This window comes from Haliotis rubra, unplaced genomic scaffold (assembly GCF_003918875.1).
Source record: "Haliotis rubra isolate DU_JTF1 unplaced genomic scaffold, ASM391887v1 Scf272, whole genome shotgun sequence".
In the NCBI taxonomy this organism is placed as follows: domain Eukaryota; kingdom Metazoa; phylum Mollusca; class Gastropoda; order Lepetellida; family Haliotidae; genus Haliotis; species Haliotis rubra.
The window spans coordinates 511449-531066 of record NW_025766803.1 but is presented as its reverse complement, the minus strand read 5'-3'; the positions used below and the strand labels follow the sequence as shown (position 1 = coordinate 531066).

Genomic DNA, 19618 nt, shown 5'->3' with positions numbered 1-19618 from the left:
GAAGCTTGTACACATCGCTCCATTCCTGAAAAGTAATGGAGCGAGCAGACAATGGAATGACGTCACAAATGTAATTTAATAGACGTGTACCTAAGGTCAGTTATTTAAACTATAATGTAATTCCATTACAAACAGTACAAACGGTATTTCTTCCTTAAGTGGCATTTAGAAGCTGGTATGATGAAGTGGAACACTTTTTTTAACTACTACTGAAGTTGTCTATCCATAAAAAGTGTTCCAGTACAAACGGTATTACCTTATCAGTACCCCACCGCCGCCACCCTACCCTAGGCCTACCCCATCCCACACCCTCTCTCACACATGCACACACACAGTCCCTAATATACATATAGCTCTGGCCCATAGACCCGAAATTTGAACCTTTTAAACAGACATCATGTGTATGTCAAAAAAGGCAGGCACGTTCATAGTGGTGCTCAGTCATTGGTATCACTTCGCCATGTGTTTCTAATGATCTCCGTGCGTTATGGCGTGGTCCGACGCGCTAACGAACCCGGTGTGACAGTTACATTACAGTACCATTGAAATACGTGTTAAAGTAGTGTTAATCTTGTAACACTATATTTACCTATTACCAACCATTTATGCGTGTACTAAATATATGACAAACCTAACCCTGATCATACGAGATTTCAAAGGTATTGAAATGCATGTCCTACAATCACAGCATTTACATATGTTACACACGCTAGAAAACACATGAAAACAATGGCCAGATTTATACACCTGTGAAATACATGAAAATACAGAGTTGAGTGTTCGTTTATTTTAACACCCCTTTAAACGTGTGTAAATCTGACAGCCAGATGATACGTAGATTTCAAACGTTGTTCATATGGCCGCCGGATGAAACGTATATTTCCTAACGTTAGTAAATTTGGGTAATACAGTCATTTTGTGTGGTGATAATCGGATACAGAGGGAGGTGGGGGGTGCACACTTCATTTTCACCCGTTTTCAATGGTCATTTATTAAACTTTCAGGACAAAAGGAGAGGTGCGCACCCCTGCACCCAACCCACTCTGGATCTGCATATGTGATGAATGGACTCATTAAGTCATTACATATATATTTTTAATTGAGTAATATGTTATTGATCACTGGGTGGATATGACAGATAACAATTTTTAAAACCCACCAACATTACAAACATATTTTCTTTTCTTTTGTGGTTTTTGTCACTGTTAGGGACTGGGTAGTGATGATGACTCTCCGCCCACTGTACAACCCTAGGTACAGTGAGAGGAACAATACCTTGTTTAAATACACACCATATGGGCAGCACTTTATTTTTGTGTTTCTCATCGCCCGACCGACCCTCGCCCCCCAACTAACTAAACTAAACTAAAACGGCTTTTTTTCTATTCCAACAGCGCCTCGTCATATAAAATGTTCATCTTGTAATCAGACGCTGCCACAAGTCCAAAGAACGCGAGAAATTGTAGAGAGTATTACAAAAAATTATTAATTTTCTTTATTTGATTGTTGTTTTGTTTTGGTTTTTTGGGTTTTTTGGGGAGAGGGGGTTGGGGGGGTGTTTGCCGACCATCCGACCCATGTTCAGAATTTGGTGGCTACGTGAAACACACAGGTGACATGTTACACGGAAGTAATGCATGTTATCCAAATGTTGCAAGCATTCTTTCGTGTGATGGTGTATTGAGGATGCACTGAATCAAGGCTGTTATTTCTGTAATAACATTATTCAAGAGAAAACAAGCTGTAGAAGCATTCATTAACCGAAATATTCTTGAGGTGTCATTAGACCCGTCTACTGTTTTAATCGTGAAATATTTGTTCAGTTTAACTTGCCTACCACTACCAACTCGAGTGGGACCATACAGAATACTGTCGTACCATAGAGGCAGTAGTTCTATATAGATACTCCAGATAGAGCCCAATATGATGACGTGTAACAAGCCTCCAAGCTGAAACAGTAAATTAGCACCGAAAGTTATACGAGGAAGAATTCAGCTTGAAACTAACCAAAAAAACACGAAATGTGATCTATTTTTAAATAAACTAGGTTCATAAGTCAATACAAGTTACTGCAGTGTAAGTGCATTGAAATGGAAAAGCAATTAATTTTTTAGTGACAGTGCAATATCAATAGAGAGAGGGAGGGAGATGAAAGTTCATTCATTTAAAAGACACATTTTACCCTATTGTCCCTCGACAGATCATCTATTAATTGGCAAACTTGCTGGAGCCAAATTGAAGTTTTTTCCAAGTTCATTTTGAGCCCTTAATACCTTCCTTTCTAACAGTACAAGTCGAAATACGCCCGAACCCCGTACACACTTCTCTGTGTATTCTACATTGAAAAGATCGCCTACGTGATGTAGTGGTTAGAGCGTCCGCCCGGAGAGCGGAAGGTCGCGGGTACGATCCCCGACCGCGTCATACCAAAAGACATTAAAATATGGTACTTGTTTGTCCCTGCCTGGCGCTCGGCATTAATGGGTACATCATAGACTGGTCGGCTCGGAGTCAGTATAATGTGTCTGAGTGGGGTATTCATGCTTCACTGCGGCATGGTATCTCACTGAGCTAGCACTATAAAACCAGCTTAAGTCTGGGCTAGTACAAGCACCCGGACATACACATACACACGCATGCACGTCGTCATATGAGCGAAATATTCTCAAGTACGACGTTAAACCCAATTTCACCTCACCTCACATCCAAAATGGTATTATATTAATGAACAAGGAATTATCTTTTCTTATTTCTTTTGATGATATTTCTTTTGTTCCAAAGAACTCACTTTCACAACATCGATCAACACTATCGATTGGTAATATCGAATTTCAAACATTCAGCATTGTACAGGGGATGGTTGAGGTAAACTGTTGATTTAAGCGCTTTACTGACTCACTCACTCAACCAATCAATCTACCAATCAATTATTCAAATATAATCATTACTTCTCCATTTTCCTCATGTTCTATGCTTGTTGGGTATGTACTTACCTGACTTTCGCAGACTGTGTCTTTAACTCAATGTATCAAGCAGCAACTATTGCAGATTCAATCTGTCTTTGTAAAACTGTATAAACGCGTGTCACAAACGAACCAGGGAAACTCCTAAGCAACATAAATACTTATTGATCAAACAGAAGCTGGTCTCCCAAGACAAACCGAAACAATTACCTGTCAATGTTGGCATTGAGGCAGGGATATGACGGAGCGTTACTGGTGCTGGGGAACAAAGAGTCACTGGGACTGACCATTTAGCGTTTTGCATTTCAACGCTTAACACGCCGGTATGCAGGTATGCAGGTATGCAGGTATGTAATTCCATTTCTCTCAAGGTGTTATTCAGCCGAAGGATTGAACTACAGTATTATGTTTCACATCTTTAAAGGATGACCAGTATGATAGGAACATAAATTTCTTGATGTCTTTAAGATAAATTCATTGATGACTTGGAACAAGCTTGTAGTGCTTATGAAATGTAACAGACAAAAACAACCTGGTAAAACATATGGTTGATGAAAACAAGTGTTCCAGAATTGTTTGTGTTCGATTATGGGAAAACATGATCGATTGCTTGGTCGTTTAGTCACTGCGACCACCACTAACAGGTAGCCAAGCCAACTGTACTAAAGTACTGTCGGAAATGCTAGAAAAATGGTTTTTGACTTATATTTAAAATTCAGAGGTATTACAGTTACTTAAATAACAAATATCACTTCAAGAAACATCTACCTAATGTAGACCGAGGGAATAAATTTTGAGACATGCTCTAAAATGTGTTTTTACTGATGAAAATACCAAAAACTTAGAAAAATAAGGGGTAGTTGGACGTTATTTGAAACAAACATTAACTGCCTCTGTTACGTCATCAGCATGCACGGTATCGACAGGTGAAATTGACACCTGAGCACGCGCTCGGGCGAGGGGTCATCTCAATAGATGTTTTCTGCAAAATGTTGAATATGTATACGTATAGTATACGTATCAGTTATGTAAGGGGTCATTTGTGTATGTGTGTTTGTTTTGAAATAAACATACGAATTACTGTACATTGGAAAGAATCCTATGACTTGTGTTATCTTATCGATTGATTGTAGAAATGTGCAACGTTTTAATAAATGTTTTGCATGTCAACAGTATATTTCATTGAAAAAATATGGATGTAATTCGGTCAGTTTAATCTAGTTGTGAACATTGGCCAAAGATTTAACGAAGTCACTGGTGTAGTTTCTTTAGAATATATATATTTTTCTTCTCATAAAGTTTGTAGACCGCCCGTCTAAGCACTCCCTTGTCAAAGTTGTCAAGGATGGTTTTACGTCCCGGTTTTGCATTTGAGACGGTCCCTGTCTTGTCTGATTTGTTTACAATATTGTAAACTTGTTGGTAAGACATGCCAACAGCTCTACAAGTTCTGTAATAAACCCTTTCTAAACTAATGAAAGTTGTAACTCTGTCTTTTTTAAGCAGAAAAACCTATAAACCTTTGCAACAATCGACTGCAAATCGTTGGCCATAGTGGACGCTGTGATAAAGATGTGCATGCATGCCGGGAAACTTATTTATCAAGACTTAACATTTATATTAATATTTCTTCCATAAAGAAAACGATAATTAAGTAAACTAATACAAACATTCCACATTTATTTGTTTAGGAAAAACGTTAATCTATATTTTACACCACCTGTATTATTAGCATAAATGTAAAGACTATTTCAGATTTCTGTTGTTGAACTCAGAAAAAATCTTAAGTTGCTGTTTTGGTACCAAATTCTCTCCTGTAAACTGCCCTTTAAATGCATGGGAATGTTAAATCGATTGAAATAAAAATTAGGTAGACAATAGGCGAGTTGATATATTGACAACATAGTACATTTATCACCCTTATAAAGACATTAGGGCTAAAAAGCATTTTTCTAGCATTTCCGACAATACTTTAATGGCCCCCTGGTCCCGGGCGGTGGATTAGCCAAATGGTTAAAGCGTCCGCTCGACTCGCTACGACAGTCGTAAGTCTGTTATGCCCCCATTTCACTGGGCTACGACCTATCCCGACCAGTGCCGATTCGTCACCTACGATGTTATCGTTCTCCATCGGCCAGTTTTTGTTTATATTTTCCTTTTCTACGCAGTATCTACGGAAACCTACGTAATGGACGATGAAGTGACTGTAGATTCACGTATATATGCCGATAACACTTCGATTGAGCACCTGTTGTTGATACGATTTCACCCAGTATTGTCCGATTGGCTACGTTTAAATCACGATTCTGCGGTGATATATCTACGATTCGTTTTGGGTACGTCCGTGGTTGAGGTTGGAAAGAAGATTGCACTTTGGAAACTATGACAATCTCCTATCTGAACTCAGACTTCATTCTTAAAACTATCTGCGTATGCCTCCTGATATGTTTGATGAACTGCTTAATGCCCTGTCTCCCAGACTTAAAATAAGACACCAACTTCAGGAAAGCTCTGCACGCTGATCTAAAGTTAGTAGTTACCATAAGGCACCTAACCTCTGGAGACAAGCACCAATCCCTCTCCTAAGACTTCAGGGTGTCAAGACACACCATAGACATCTTTCTCCCAGAGGTGTGCCAAACCATCATAGACCACTACAAGGATACAGTGACTGCATGTCTTGCACTCAAGGGGATTGGAAGACCATCAGTCTGGAAGTCGAGCAGAGATGGAATCTCAATCATGCTGTTGGTGTCCTCGATAGAAAACACGCCGCGATTCGTAAGCCACCTGGTAGTGGAAGCCTCTGCCACAACTACAGGGGTTTCTTCTCCATTGTCCTGTTGGCCCTTGTAGAGGATATTTACAGATTTCTATAGGTGGACGTCGGAGGCCTGGGTCATATGTCAGGTGCACAAATCTTCAATGCCTCAGAGTTGACGGACTGTAAAGGAGATGGTAACGTGTACTTGCCCGAACCTGAACCATTGCCAAATGATGATCTGGATCTGCCTTATTTCATACTTGCAGATGATGCGTTTGCCCTTCGTCAGTATCTAATGATCAAGAAGAGGTCTGTCAGAAGCTGAACTACAGGATCTCCAGAGCATGAGAGTCGTGGAGAATGCCTTTGGTATTCTTGCAAACCGATAGCAATTTCTTCTCAGCACTTCGCAACAGGGTGGCCTTGTGGGTGATCTCGCCCTCTTCCTGTTGGCTGTTCTCTTTGTTCTTGCCATGTATTAATGTTTCCATTACAGAAGCTGAAATTGGAGTGGTGTTGAGTTCGATCGCCAAGGTGATATTGCTGGCATAGTGCTAAAAGCGGCCCAAAACCATACTCACTCGCTCATCACATGACTGAATTGTCCCTGGAAATCGTAATTCATTTTCTCACTCATTGCTGAATGTATGTGTTTTTTCATTTCTTGTTCGTCTTTCAGAACTGGAGCATCAACATGAACAACATACATCCGGCATCCTGCAGCATTGACGTTAAAGCACGCCGGGAAATACGTGAGCCTTAAAACAAAGGAGTTGGTTTTGATCATCAGAAGTCGATGAAAGGTGGCAAATGGTTATATTCCGGGAAAATGACTATTTTCACGGCTTTGAAATCTTGGATTCCACGACAAATACAGCGTAGATAGGGCGTTAAAGCACGTTATTCAGGCCCTTGGTATGTAAAATGTACATATACTTCTGAACAGTTTGAGTATTGGATGCCATTATCAGGACACGATGCCCCTAACACTATTGACCATTTAGACCCGACACACGAGTAATGGTCAATCCGAGCAGCAGACAAACCCATCTTATTAACGTATATCTATACCGCCATCTTGTTAACGCCTCCATCATGACAGCTGGATTAGCCTTCTTGTTGTGGGCGTGTTTAGTCATACCTGTGTCCGGTCAAGGCAACACGTGTACCAATTTGGACAATGTCCATCACCTGGAGAGGTCTGTCCAGGTCGCGGGATCGACCTTCTTGGTCCTACAGGCGGAGGGCATTATGACCTGCGCTGCTCACTGCTTGAACCGGAAGAGATGTAGATCCATCAACTTCAGCATCCAGTCTGGTTTGTGTCAACTGAACGAGGATGCCGCGACGAGTCAACTCGTCAACAATTCGTCCTTTGTGTTCTCAGACATCAGCAGATGGCCACAGGTGAGGTATATTTAGGTTACCTGTTATCTTAGGCGCTGCAATTAGCTATGTAGAGTTGCGTCCCTTTGGCACGCCAGAAACCCAGTTGCGATCTTGTTCTTTTTCTAAGTTTGTCAGCACCATACATTTTCGGGGTTTAAAAAAATGGTGGACGTCTTATACCGGCATCATTTTTATTTCCTCCCATGTTAAGCTGACGCACTGGGATATAACCGGAACACTGTTCTTAACGGAGTTAGGATAGGATAGAATAGGAAATTTATATAGCGCACATACCCAGACAACTAGTACATGCTCAAGGTGCTGGTATTTTTCCCCCTCGATCATTGGATGTCAATCTCAACGGCACATCATATTATCAATCTCAACTCTCTGGGGATCATAGAACTCTTGCAGCCACTAGGCGCACCGAGTTATTGTGGCTTTCTCATCCTTACAGGTACCATTCACTGCTGGGTGGACTGGGACACATAGTCACAGTACTTTGTCCAATTTTACTGCATGTTGCTGTACCCGCAACTGGGTGTTTGCACGTATTCATGTGGCCACCATCTGGTCATATACCAACGGATTCGTGGGTTCTTTTGAGTGCACAGGGTTGTGTACTGTACACTAGGGGTTGTGACAACACTGAGAGAGTCTGCACACAAAGTTGACTCCAAGGTTTTTACACCCGGTCACAGGTGGGCTCGATCCCGACACCTCATGCTCGCTGGATCACTAGCCTGGCGCCTTAGCCCAACTCCCTCACTCACATTATATCATAAAAATACTCACAGTCATATGCAGGACTGAATTTAGTAGAACGAAAATTTAGATTCGGTGACATTTTAAAGGATCGAAACCTTTGTCATTGATGATGAATCTACAATAATAGATTGTTATTACAAACTCCACCATAATTGATAAGACCGTATTCAAGTTGAGAACGGATCAGAGCTCTGTATAATTGGAAGAGGGTTTTCGAATATAATCCCTGCTTTGAGTTAAAAGAACTTGAAAAATACCAATAGCCTTCAGGCATTATTTTTTAAATATCTTTGGTCTGAAAGGTCAAATGCTGACCAAAGAATAAACCTATGAATTGAGCCACTTTTACAACTTTAATAGTGTTGTCATCTAAAATCAACTCCTTGAGAGTCTTTGTGATGTTTGTGTTTGCTGCCAAAACTGGTTTTGGTTTTGGAGACTTTAAATCCATTTTCTAAACATCATTATGAATTTTTAAACACAATTTCAACTGCCGTTCAGTAGTATGCATATTTTTACGACGACAAAACACATTTATATCATTCACAAAGCGATCGGTCAGTTGTTTTGATGAACTGTTAACCTTGATGCTAAATAATGAGACAATCTTTTAGTCCACGTAGTGTTGTTTGCTTTTTCTAGATCGAAAACGAGAAACCGAATGTGATTAATTTTTTATTCATTATTATTCCAAGTAGTAATCGATGGAACTTCTGTTTTTACCGAAAACACATTGTATATGGGATTGTTTTGGTTAGTGGTTTCCAAGTAAACACTGGTCGATTATCTGTCATGCGTTTCATGGTTTTGCAAACGCGGCATGTTAATGAATTTGAAGGATCGGTATGTCCAAGTTTAATCATGGGGACAATTATGGCATGGCCATGAAGAATGAAATTACCCCGATGCCCAAGTGTTTCGGAGTTGATATGAGTGAGTGAGTTTAGTTTTACCCCGCACTCAGCAATATTCCAGCTATACGACGGCGGTCTATAAATAATCAAGTCTGGACCAGACATCCCAGTGATCAACAGAATGAGCATCGATCTTCGCAATTGGTATACTATGATATGTGTCAACCAAGCCTGACCACCCGATCCCGTTAGTCGCCTCTTACGACAAGCATGGGATATTGAAGATCAGTTCTAACCCGGATCCTTAAGGATCAAATCTTGAAGATATTCCAGTAGTGGACCATGGGATAACGACGGAGTAATGCACAGTCTTTTTCCGTGCCTTCTTAGCTTGTTTGCAGTCATCGTTAACCCATGTCTTTCGTATGTGAGTCAATTTTAGTCCTCCTTTAAAATTCAAATCCCGGATCCAGGTCCCTGAGGTTCGATACAGGTCTGTTCCTGGTTGGTTACTTTGACTTCTATTTGTTCATTAGTGAGAAGTTAAAAAATTACGAATAATATTCAGTTATTTCCATCTGTAATGTTTTTATTTTCTTTGTTTTTGACAACGTTTTGTCGCTTTTTCAGAGACTGGTTGGAGTTTGTGCCAATCACGACTGTTCTCAGTTTGACGTTTGTAGGAGCAGAGCGAACTGGACAGCGCAAGCCCCTTGTAGTTTAGATGACAAAGGTATCTGACAAATTTGTCTGAAACGTTTTATATTGCATACCCAACAAAGTAAAATTATAATATAAGCAGAAGTTTGTGTCACAGGATGTTTTCACGAGGCTGACTTTGAGCCGTCTCCGAGTGAGTAAGTATGGTTTTACGCCGCTTTTAGCAATATGCCAGCAATATCACGGTGGGGGACACCACAAATGGGCTTCACACATTGTACCCATCTGGGGAATCGAAGCCGGGTCTTCGGCGTGACGAATCAACGCTTTAACCAATAGGCTGCCCAGACTCAATTATGATATGGCCGCCTAAATTTAGCTGCATTTACGATATTAAACAATCAACAACCAAATTTCGTGGATTTTGGTCCAAACAGATCCTAAAAGGACGTGACGTATATTCAGATCTTGAGCTTTTGTCACAAAACTGGCGTGATTGACATTGAATTACCCTCTTCCGTACCCTGTTACAAATTCATCCGTTATTTCTTTTTAGTACGTCGCCCGACGTCATGCGCAGACGTAAAACTTTGTACCGGAAGTGAAGAAGATGGCGAATACTGGATATTTCTTGAACAATTTGATGGCGCTCCAAGACGATTGTTTTGTCACGGAATGAACGAGACTACGCCCAAGACGTTCCTGACTTTGTCAACGCCGAATGTTGGCGTGGAGCCCAACATCAGGAACCACAAGTGTAAAGGAGAGTACGTTCATGGCCAACGTAAAGAAACGACGTACCGTAAAATACGACTGAACGAAACAGTAAGTGATCACACATTCAAAGTGTAATAGGCCGGAATTATAATACCAATGAAGAATATTTATAACGCGCTTTTTCAGGCTTCATATCCAGCTCAAAGCGGACAATCTGATTATTTTCACCCCTAATAACCCAAACTGCCTGTGAAGCGCGAGAAGGTTAATAGTCACTTATCCCATCGGGTACCCATTTTCTGCTGGGTGATCAGAAGCAATTTTGCAGAAACTCACTTGCCTAAGGTGAGACCACATGTGTCATATATGCTTCATTGTGGGGCAGGACAGAAGTCCTAGATACTCACAGGAGTCAAGCTGCCAAACACGGTCACCCATCCAAAAACTCTCCGCGCCCAACGTTGCTTATATTAATCTGATTTGTGACCATAGCTCTATGCACAGGACCACTCTCCACCATGCCGTTTTAAAATCCTAGCCGAGATACTAGGCATGGAAACTATAAGTACCTTATTTTTATGGTTTTGCTATGAATTGGTCGTGGATCGAACTACCTTCTGCACTCTGTGGTCTCTACCCACTATCCCAGGGTACAGATGTACGTTCCTTCAACCATGTTTTCTGAACTTCCAAAACCTAATGTATCCAGTGACTCAATGTAAAGGAACAAGGTTATTTTAAGTGAAGGTTTTTTTGTGTGCTCATAAGGCTGATTCATTGATCAAATTTTCCGGTCGTCATGGAATTCAAACTGGCCGACAGTTTCGAAATTATTGGACAAAACGGGTGTTTCCGGATTATTATTTTTATTTTTTTAATAGTTAATATTTTGAAAAGTGTTTTTATAGTGATATATTTTCTTTTGTACGACATTCCCAGATCAGTTTCAGCGTGTTCAATGTTTGGACAGACTATTGATAATCTAACGTATCTCCAGATAATTCTTAACGCTCAAGCGGCACCTAGCAGTTTTCTAAGATTGAAGGTTCCCTTGTGTTTATGGTCCTTCTTAAGTCGGATGGTCGGCCTCAGTGTCAGTGACTGTCATCGTTCCTTACATTAACCATTGTTAAAATTCATTCAACTTAGTTAAATGACGTCATGCAGCTGGAACATGGGCTGCAAAACAAGTGGCCTTCAAAATAAGTAGCCGGTGAGAAAATTGTTCAACCGGCGACGATTCGCCTACACTCCTCCATTAGTCATTGTTTGCCTGCTCCGGGCCGAGCTACTGGCCACAAGGGCGTCATCTGTGAGGATCCGGGTTAGCATTGGTCTTCATCAACCCATGTTTGTCGTAAGAAGCGACTAACGGGATCGGGTGGTCAGAAGTAAATATTTCTAACCAATTATTCTCGTTTCGATTAACATTTCAGACTTTGGCCGTTGACATAGAGGACGCAACTTTTGCCGAAGTTGTCGGCCAACCTCTCCGCTACGGACAGGCACAAGATTGTTACTCTGAGCATGACAATGGCGTCCTGAGCGCGTGCGGCCTCAAGGGTTACTTCTTCATTGACCTCAGTCACACTGGTTTTGTCGTCAGTGAAAAGGTGAACGGCTTTGAATTACAACGTATATATATCCACTGGTCGTCTTATTACCGTATTTCTTCCATTAAGCACCCGTATGGAGATTAAAAGCGAGGTAGTTCCACGGTGTGTTTTTTACCGAGGACTTTTTTTTTTTACCGAGGACAAAATTCGCCCAAAATATTATCTTTGCGTCTGATAAAATATCCATCCAAGTGTTTTATCGTTAAAATACGATATTCGGATCTTGTCGAATGTTACCTTGGAAATACCTTTAGCACCAATGGAGTAGCAGCGTTATATGGTTACACTCTAAGTTGCATCTGGACGGCAAATTTTGACTGATTTGTTTATATCAACCATTAACTGACTGACTGACTGAGTTTAGTTTTACGCCGCTTTTAGCAATATTCCAGCAATATCACGGGGGTGGGGTGCACCAGAAATGGGCTTAACACATTGTGCCCATGTGGGGAATCGAACCCGGGTCTTCGGCGTGACGAGCCAACGCTTTAACCACTATGCTACCCCACCGCCCCAACAACCATTAACAGAAATGACATTCATAATTGCATACCGAAAGTCCTAGCGGTAGATAGTAAGGCTCTGGATTGTGTGTTTGGGTATAGTCATGGGGACTAATAAAACTAATCAATCCGGTACCAGTGTGTTTACAATCTCGCGAGATGCAAGTTAAATACAGACCCAAATGGAACTTCCAGCTGAAAATAGACATTTCTATATTTTATATGTATGTATGATCATTCATTCGAAAAGATATTGTGCATTTTTTTATTACCTTGGTTTCATTTTCCCCATTTCTCCTCAAACTGACCCGTGAAGATCCGGGTTAGAATTGGTCTTCAGCAACCTATGCTTGTCATAAGAGGCGACTAACGGGATCGGGTGGTCAGGGTCGCTGGCTTGGTTGACACGTGTCATCGTATCCCAGTTGCGTAGATTGATGCTCATGCCGTTAATCACTGGATTGTCAGGTCCAGACTCGATTATTTACAAAACGGCACCATATAGCTGGAATATTGCTGAGTGCGGCGTTAACAGCCAACCAACCAACTAAACTCCAGCTCAGTGCAGTTCAAGGTGGCGTTACACTCAACTGACTCAGTTCTTTTATCAACTGACTGCATTTTTATTAAATCCGTCCATTACATGTTCCTGACGTCTAAGATGCTGCGGCTCCAGTTGCGTCCCTTGGTTGTGTCAGGATCGTTGACAGTTATCTGTTATTTCCTTACCAGCAAAAATGGAAAACATATGGTTGGCTCCCATTGGCGCTAGTGAATAGGACAGAAGGAGGCGCCGTGGTGAATGTCCAGTGTGGAGGGTTCTGCGGGGGGTGCACTCCCGATGGGAATCAGCTACTCCTTGATCTGAACAGGTCGGAAGGTAAGACTCAGGGCAATAATATACATGCAAAAATATATCGACAGAATAACCACTTTGTTCGTCCATTCTATTATTTATGGATCACGTAACTACTGATCAAAAATCAAAGTATCAACAGCCAATTTGGCTGAGCGTAGTATTTTATTTATGTGTTAAAGTATCTACAAACAGGCATTTTGTCCGAAGGACCTAGACAAGGAATATTTTGGTCCCTTCCGTATTTCCCTTTTTTTATAGACTTTGAAGACATCCTTTGATTTTGTGTTGGGAACTAGTGTCACTGGTATCTCAAAAAGTCTACACATACTTAATGAAGCAATGGTGTCAGATCACTATGGTCATTATCCAAGGGCGATAGACAATGAGTATTTTGGCACCTTCCCTATTTCCTTCTTTCTATAGGCTTTGAAAAAAGCCTTTGATTTTGTCTTGGTATGTCGAGTCACTGGTATATCTCACAATGTACACACACGCTTCATCCAACATTGGTGACAACTGAATATGTTAATTGTCCGGACGGAGTCAGACAAGGAGGATGTGGCACCTCTCCCATTGTAGCATGCACAGTAATATGCGACCCATGTGCATTCCAGTATGCTAGGGTCTGATACCGTTTGGGCTTAATTTTTAAGTTGCTCTTGGATTCAGGTGGTGCTTGAATAATGGTCATTTAATTATACTAAGGTAAACAAATAAGGGAACACCACTTCATCGCAGTTTTCTTTTTATTCGTTCTCAAATTTTCAGCCACAGTGCAATGCAAAGAAACCTTAAAAAGAACAAAGGAACAGCTGGACTTCCATATGTTCCCTTATTTGTTTTGATCAGTATATTTTAAGCTTACAACGGTCATATTAACTTCTTTGAGTACTTAGAAAGGTTAACGAAATGAAATGATTGGTGCTTCAAACATGAAATAATACTAGAATTACATTTATATTTCTCCACTTATGAGGATATGTCAGATATATATCTATATATACACTTGACAAATTCTAATATATTGTGATTGAAACAATATTTGAATAATACTATTATGAAACTTTTATCTTTTCAGACACTCTCATCAAGAAAACTTACAATGCAAACATTCGTTTTGTCTTCTGTTTTATTATTTATAAAAAAAATTATCATTGTTTTCCAGATCTTCCTCAATTGAATGCCACGCTGGTGAGATGTCTCTGAAGGATATCTGAAAGAGAAATATATATTGTTATTGATTTTGGGAATTCTTACAAACCGTTGATTGTTGATGTCACCAAAGCACTTATAAATGTAAACTGAACTTTTTAGTTAAGCATTTTATTGATCCTATGTCACACTAACGTCACATTTCTATGAAGGAAGAAAAACATTTTTAATTGATAGACAACTTTTAAATAGATGCGCTTGATAACGGTATCAGCATCAGCATCAACGTCAAATCTATTGCAAGTTGTCTGTCCATGCAACTGTTTCTCCACATCCTGCAAGCTTCTAAATGCGACTTAAAGAAGGTACCTGAGAAGGTTTTAGATCCTCTCAATAACCTATGTAACACTGTTGGCGAGGATGGGCGGTGGGGTAGCCTAATGGTTAAAGCGTTGGCTCGTCACGCCGAAGACCCGGGTTCGAATCCCCACATGGGTACAATGTGTGAAGCCCATTTCTGGTGTCCCCCGCCGTGATGTTGCTGGAATATTGCTAAAAGCGGCTTAAAACCAAACTCAGTCAGTCAGTTGGCGAGGACACTTGGTGGACATATGTCAAGCTCGTCAAAATATGTCCAGCTGAGCAGAATATGTCCATAAGAACTATAGACCTAAGCAGATTGTTAGTCGTTCATCTGCCTTTTTAAAAAGCGGGCAGGACAAGCAAACGCGAGAAGTGCCGACAGACAGCGGGAAGACCGCTGATAGACCAGAAGAAAAGCAAGCCAGGGAATTGAAGGAACGAACTGACCAATCAGTCCAGACCATCTACTGCAGAAGTGTCGCAGCCTTCCCCTGGTAGCTTCTGTCGGACTCTACAAGCTGTTCGCCCTGCCCGACAAGTTGTACCATGAGAAATAAAAAACATTCTTTTTGTACATCACTTGTCCTGGAGTTGTTTCAAGAGTTCCGTGTGTGTGACACCGGGTGTTGTATCAAGAGTTCCGGGTGTGTGACACCGGGTGTTGATTCAAGAGCTCCTGGGATTGTGAACCTGGTGTTGTTAGAGGGGAGGGGAGGGGACACCTACAAGTTCGGGGACTGTTCTGAAATAGTGTTCTGATGCTTACGTGCAAAACAACGGAGTTTGTCGATCATAGTAAAAAAAATCATTGTGTACATTCTCCCACTGTATTGCTTAGTTAATTCACATCGTGACATTAAGCTCACAAAAAGAACATGAATACAAGCATAGGGTAGTTATAGAATGTACATGTAAACCAACTATATGTACATATATACCGACAATAGTATAGTTCTGGCTTCATTGGGTTAACTTCTGGAATACATGCCACTTTTTATGGATAAGAACTTCTTATTCTTTACACAGTTTCACAGCTAATTCTTGCGCTTTCATCCACCTGATGTCACCTTCTGTTGTTGTTTAACGTGTCATGTTCGACCAACTTCTAAATGACCTTCAAGAACACTGCTGAAATCCACATGTTGTCACGATGTCCCCGGTATATAGCCATTTCGTAAAAAAACCGTGTAGGTCCGGGTTAGATTTCATCTTCAGTGACATGCTTATCGTAAGAGGCGACTAACGGGATCGGGTGGTCCATTATTCAGACTCCATTATTTAATCGAATTTGTTCGAGCCTGGACCGGACAATCCAGTGATTGACATGATGAGCATTGGTCTACGTAATTGGGATACGATGACATGCACAACAGTATTCAAACATCATTGACTGCACAGAGGTAACTACTTATTTAAATATGAAGCCTTTGCCTGCTTGTTTCTGTTTGTTTGGGTTTTGGTGGGCGTTTAACGACGCTTTTAGCAAAAAATATTCCAGATTATAAACAATCAAGTCTGCACCAGAACAACTGATGATTGATGAGTAACGATTCCGGGTTCAATTCCCCGCATGGGTCAAATGTGTGGAGTCCCCACTGTGATAGTGCTGGAATATTGCTAAAAGCGGCGTAAAACCTCACTCACTCACTCACTCACCCACCCACTCACTCACTGACTCACTCTCCCATCCACCTACTCACTCACTCACTCACTTACTCACTCGAGCCTTCATTCAGCAGTCCGGGACAGAGTGCCCCTCGCCCAGTGAGTCTCGACTGTTCCTGTCGTCCTTGAATACAAGTATATAATTTATGCATGATTGTAATTTACATTAACAGAAGTAGGACAAAGATGGTTGACGTCAGGATGGGCAATGTTGCATCCTACTCCAATGAATATTCTACAGTTTCATTTGGACATAACAGACTGATTGTAACTTGATGGGCATGTATCGTTAACTTATCCATAATGCAACTAGGAGTCGCTCGGGGCTCCAGTCAGCAATCCGTGATGACGTATGGCGAACCGGACAGAAAGAACGGACTGGTTATCTGTGACCCTTATTTCTAGTGGTTAGAGCCGGTTCGATCCCCGACCGCGTCATACCAAAAGACGTTAAAATATGGTACTTGTTGGTCCCTGCATGGCGCTCGGCATTAATGGGTACAACAAGGACATAATGTGTCTGAGTGGGGTATCCATGCTTCACTGCGGCATGGTGGGCTAGCACTATAAAACCAGCTTCAGTCTGGGCTAGTACAAGCAGCCGCACATACACACACACACGCATGCACGTCGTCATAGGAGCGAAATATTCTCAATCCAAATTTTCACCTCACCTCATCTTAATTCTCGAAACCTACATTGATCTTGACACAGGGGCGGTGGAGCAGCCAAGCGGTTAAAGCGTCCGCTCGTCACGACGAAGACCCAAGTTCGATTCCCCACATGGGTATAATGTGTGAAGCCCATTTCTGGTGTCCTCCGCCGTGATGATGCTGGAATAATGCTAAATGCTACGTCAGTGTGCCAACTGTATCTGAAGATAAGGTTTCAATTTAATAAATAATTTCATAAACTTTGAACTTTATATGTATATATGTTTATAGGCTTTGTAAATCTGTATTCCACGTCCTATAAATGTAAACGAGAAACTGTAAGCTGTATTGATCAGATATTCGTATTACAGTGATTGGGTGAGTTTAGTTTTATGTCGCTTTTAGCAATATTCCAGCAACATCACGGCGGGGGACACCAGAAATGGGCTTCACACAGTGTATCCATGTGGGGAATTGAGGGGGGCTTCGGCGTGACTAGCGGACGCTTTAACCACTAGGCTACCCCACCGACCCTATTCGTATTACGATGCCTCACCTCTGAAAACATGTTTGAACCTAAGAACCTATGTTGCTCACGTTTTGTAATATCCAGGGTGTTGTTGAAGACACTACATTGCATAATGTTGAGCATGGCTTCTGCGTTATGCATGAAATCCTGTACCGTGACATATTGGCTTTGTTCAAGTCGCTACGTCCAGAGATATGGTTGAGCGCGATAGGACTCGCACGGAAAGACATTTTTCACAGTATATCAAATAATTGTTTCCACAGTTGCAGCCTGGCCTATTTAACAGTAGGGGCTGCGGGGTAGCCTAATGGTTAAAGCGTCCACTCGTCATGCTGAGGATCCGGGTTCGATTCCCCACATGGGTAGAATGTGCTGAGACTATTTCTGGTGTCCCCAGCCGTGGTATTGCTGGAATATTGCTAAAAGCATACCCACTCTCACTTCAAAGTCACTTCAAAGTCATCCAACCCATCCAAGCCAACTCACCAGCTTTGAACAGTACAGTAAGTCTATGTTAAAGTATAGGAGGTACGACAGTCGTAGCGCTACGATAGCTTTGTGAACGGGGCCTGACCAATAGTTTCGTTTCCGTGCTCACAGCTCAATATACCTGTTTCAGGTGTCAGGTAAGCAGAAAGTGATGCCTCCGTTTACTGTTTGACTAAAGTGGTGAAACCACAAACGATTCAGGTGCTGACAAACTTGAAAGAAACCTCCCACCTCACGTCAAAGGTAAACAGAAGAGTCAAACAGTCAATTTAATTCCACCACCCACTCAAACTAGTAGCATCAATAATGCATAGAGACATGGCACAAAGCAGCCCACAGCAATAGTTCCGCATACAAATGAGAATCTGAGATTGCGAAGTTCTGTTGCATTACATTTCCTTTGATATAGTAATGCCCCGAGAGGTTTAAATCAGTGAGCATTGTATGTAACATGCTGGGTCTTTAAGTTCAATTTCGATCCGGGTGAACTGTGTTTCAGGTGCGAGTCCGATGTGACCCGGATGATGAGTGAGTATTGTTTTACGCCGTTCTGAGCAATATCCCAGCAATATCTCGGCGAGGAACACAACACCCTGGCTTCACACATTGTACCAGACCCGTGAAGATCCGGGTTAGAATTGATCTTCAGTAACCCATGCTTGTCGTACAAGGCGACTAACGGGATCGGGACACATATCATCGTATCCTAATTACGTAGATCGATGCTCATGAAGTCAATCACTGATTCGTCTGGTCCAGGTGCCAAGAATTACAGACTGCCGTTATACATCTGGAAAATTCCTGAGTGCGGCGTTAAACAAGAAAGAAGGAAAAGGCAAACTTATCAAAACAAAATACGAACAAGAATTATTTAAATACTCAAATACAGATACAGGGCAATATTAAAAAAATATACCAAAGGACTTAAACCTGCTATAACACAATATTCAACATTTGTTTACTAACCAATGTATTTTTCAATATTCCTTTTCATGATTCATTACCCAAAGGAAAGGACTCGATTATTTACAGACCGCCGTCATAATATCTGGAGCATTGCTGAGTTCGGCGTTAAACAACGAAACAAACTTTGTACCAATGTCAGGATTTGAACCCGTGTCTTCGTCGTGACGAGGGAACGCTTTAACCACTAGGCCACCCACAGGCTATCGATACATAGGATATGCCCCTATACTACTATAGGAACAAGTAACGAGTTACAGAAATGGGATATCGGCCAATAAGCGGTCAAAATGGCCAAATATGGCCAAATGAAGGTGAGACATAGTTGAACAGCAAAAAGAAATACTTACGTCGCGGAATATAGCTTTGTTTATCCATGTCATGCGAGAATTTAGCGTGAATCGAGGTTTATCGAGGCATCCAATATTGGGGGGTGGGGTGGGGGGTGAATTACCTTGATACGGGCATATCCTATGTATCGATAGTCTGTGAGGCCACCCACCCACCACCCAGTCACCTGCTGAAAGTATTTTATTCTTTCGCATAGGTACTAATAGTCAGGGGTGGTGGCCCGAAGACCCGGGTTCGATTCCCCACATGGGTACAATGTGAGAAGCCGATTTCTGGTGTCCCCCGCCGGGATATTGCTGGAATATTGTTAAAAGCGGCGTAATACCATACTCACTCACTCACTCACTCACTAATGGTAAT

General features: G+C 41.5%; 1 protein-coding gene across 1 annotated transcript; it reads left to right on the top strand.

Moving 5' to 3' along the window:
* The first annotated feature begins 2997 nt into the window (after window positions 1-2997).
* LOC124280707 (A disintegrin and metalloproteinase with thrombospondin motifs 9-like) lies at window positions 2998-14399 on the top strand. Its single transcript, XM_046716691.1, has 7 exons — window positions 2998-3294; window positions 6407-7134; window positions 9369-9471; window positions 9955-10223; window positions 11552-11728; window positions 12967-13114; window positions 14259-14399. The coding sequence occupies exons 2-7, from the start codon at window positions 6748-6750 to the stop codon at window positions 14297-14299; spliced, it is 1125 nt and encodes a 374-aa protein (XP_046572647.1). The 5' UTR covers window positions 2998-3294; window positions 6407-6747; the 3' UTR covers window positions 14300-14399.
* Window positions 14400-19618: the final 5219 nt, after the last annotated feature.

Bases quoted from the DNA above. Each gene is read 5' to 3' on its own strand.
- LOC124280707 (XM_046716691.1), top strand. From the start codon at position 6,748: ATGGTCAATCCGAGCAGCAGACAAACCCATCTTATTAACGTATATCTA. The intron at 10,224-11,551 runs GTAAGTGATCAC...TTAACATTTCAG, and splicing joins AAATACGACTGAACGAAACA to ACTTTGGCCGTTGACATAGA. The intron at 13,115-14,258 runs GTAAGACTCAGG...ATTGTTTTCCAG, and splicing joins TGATCTGAACAGGTCGGAAG to ATCTTCCTCAATTGAATGCC.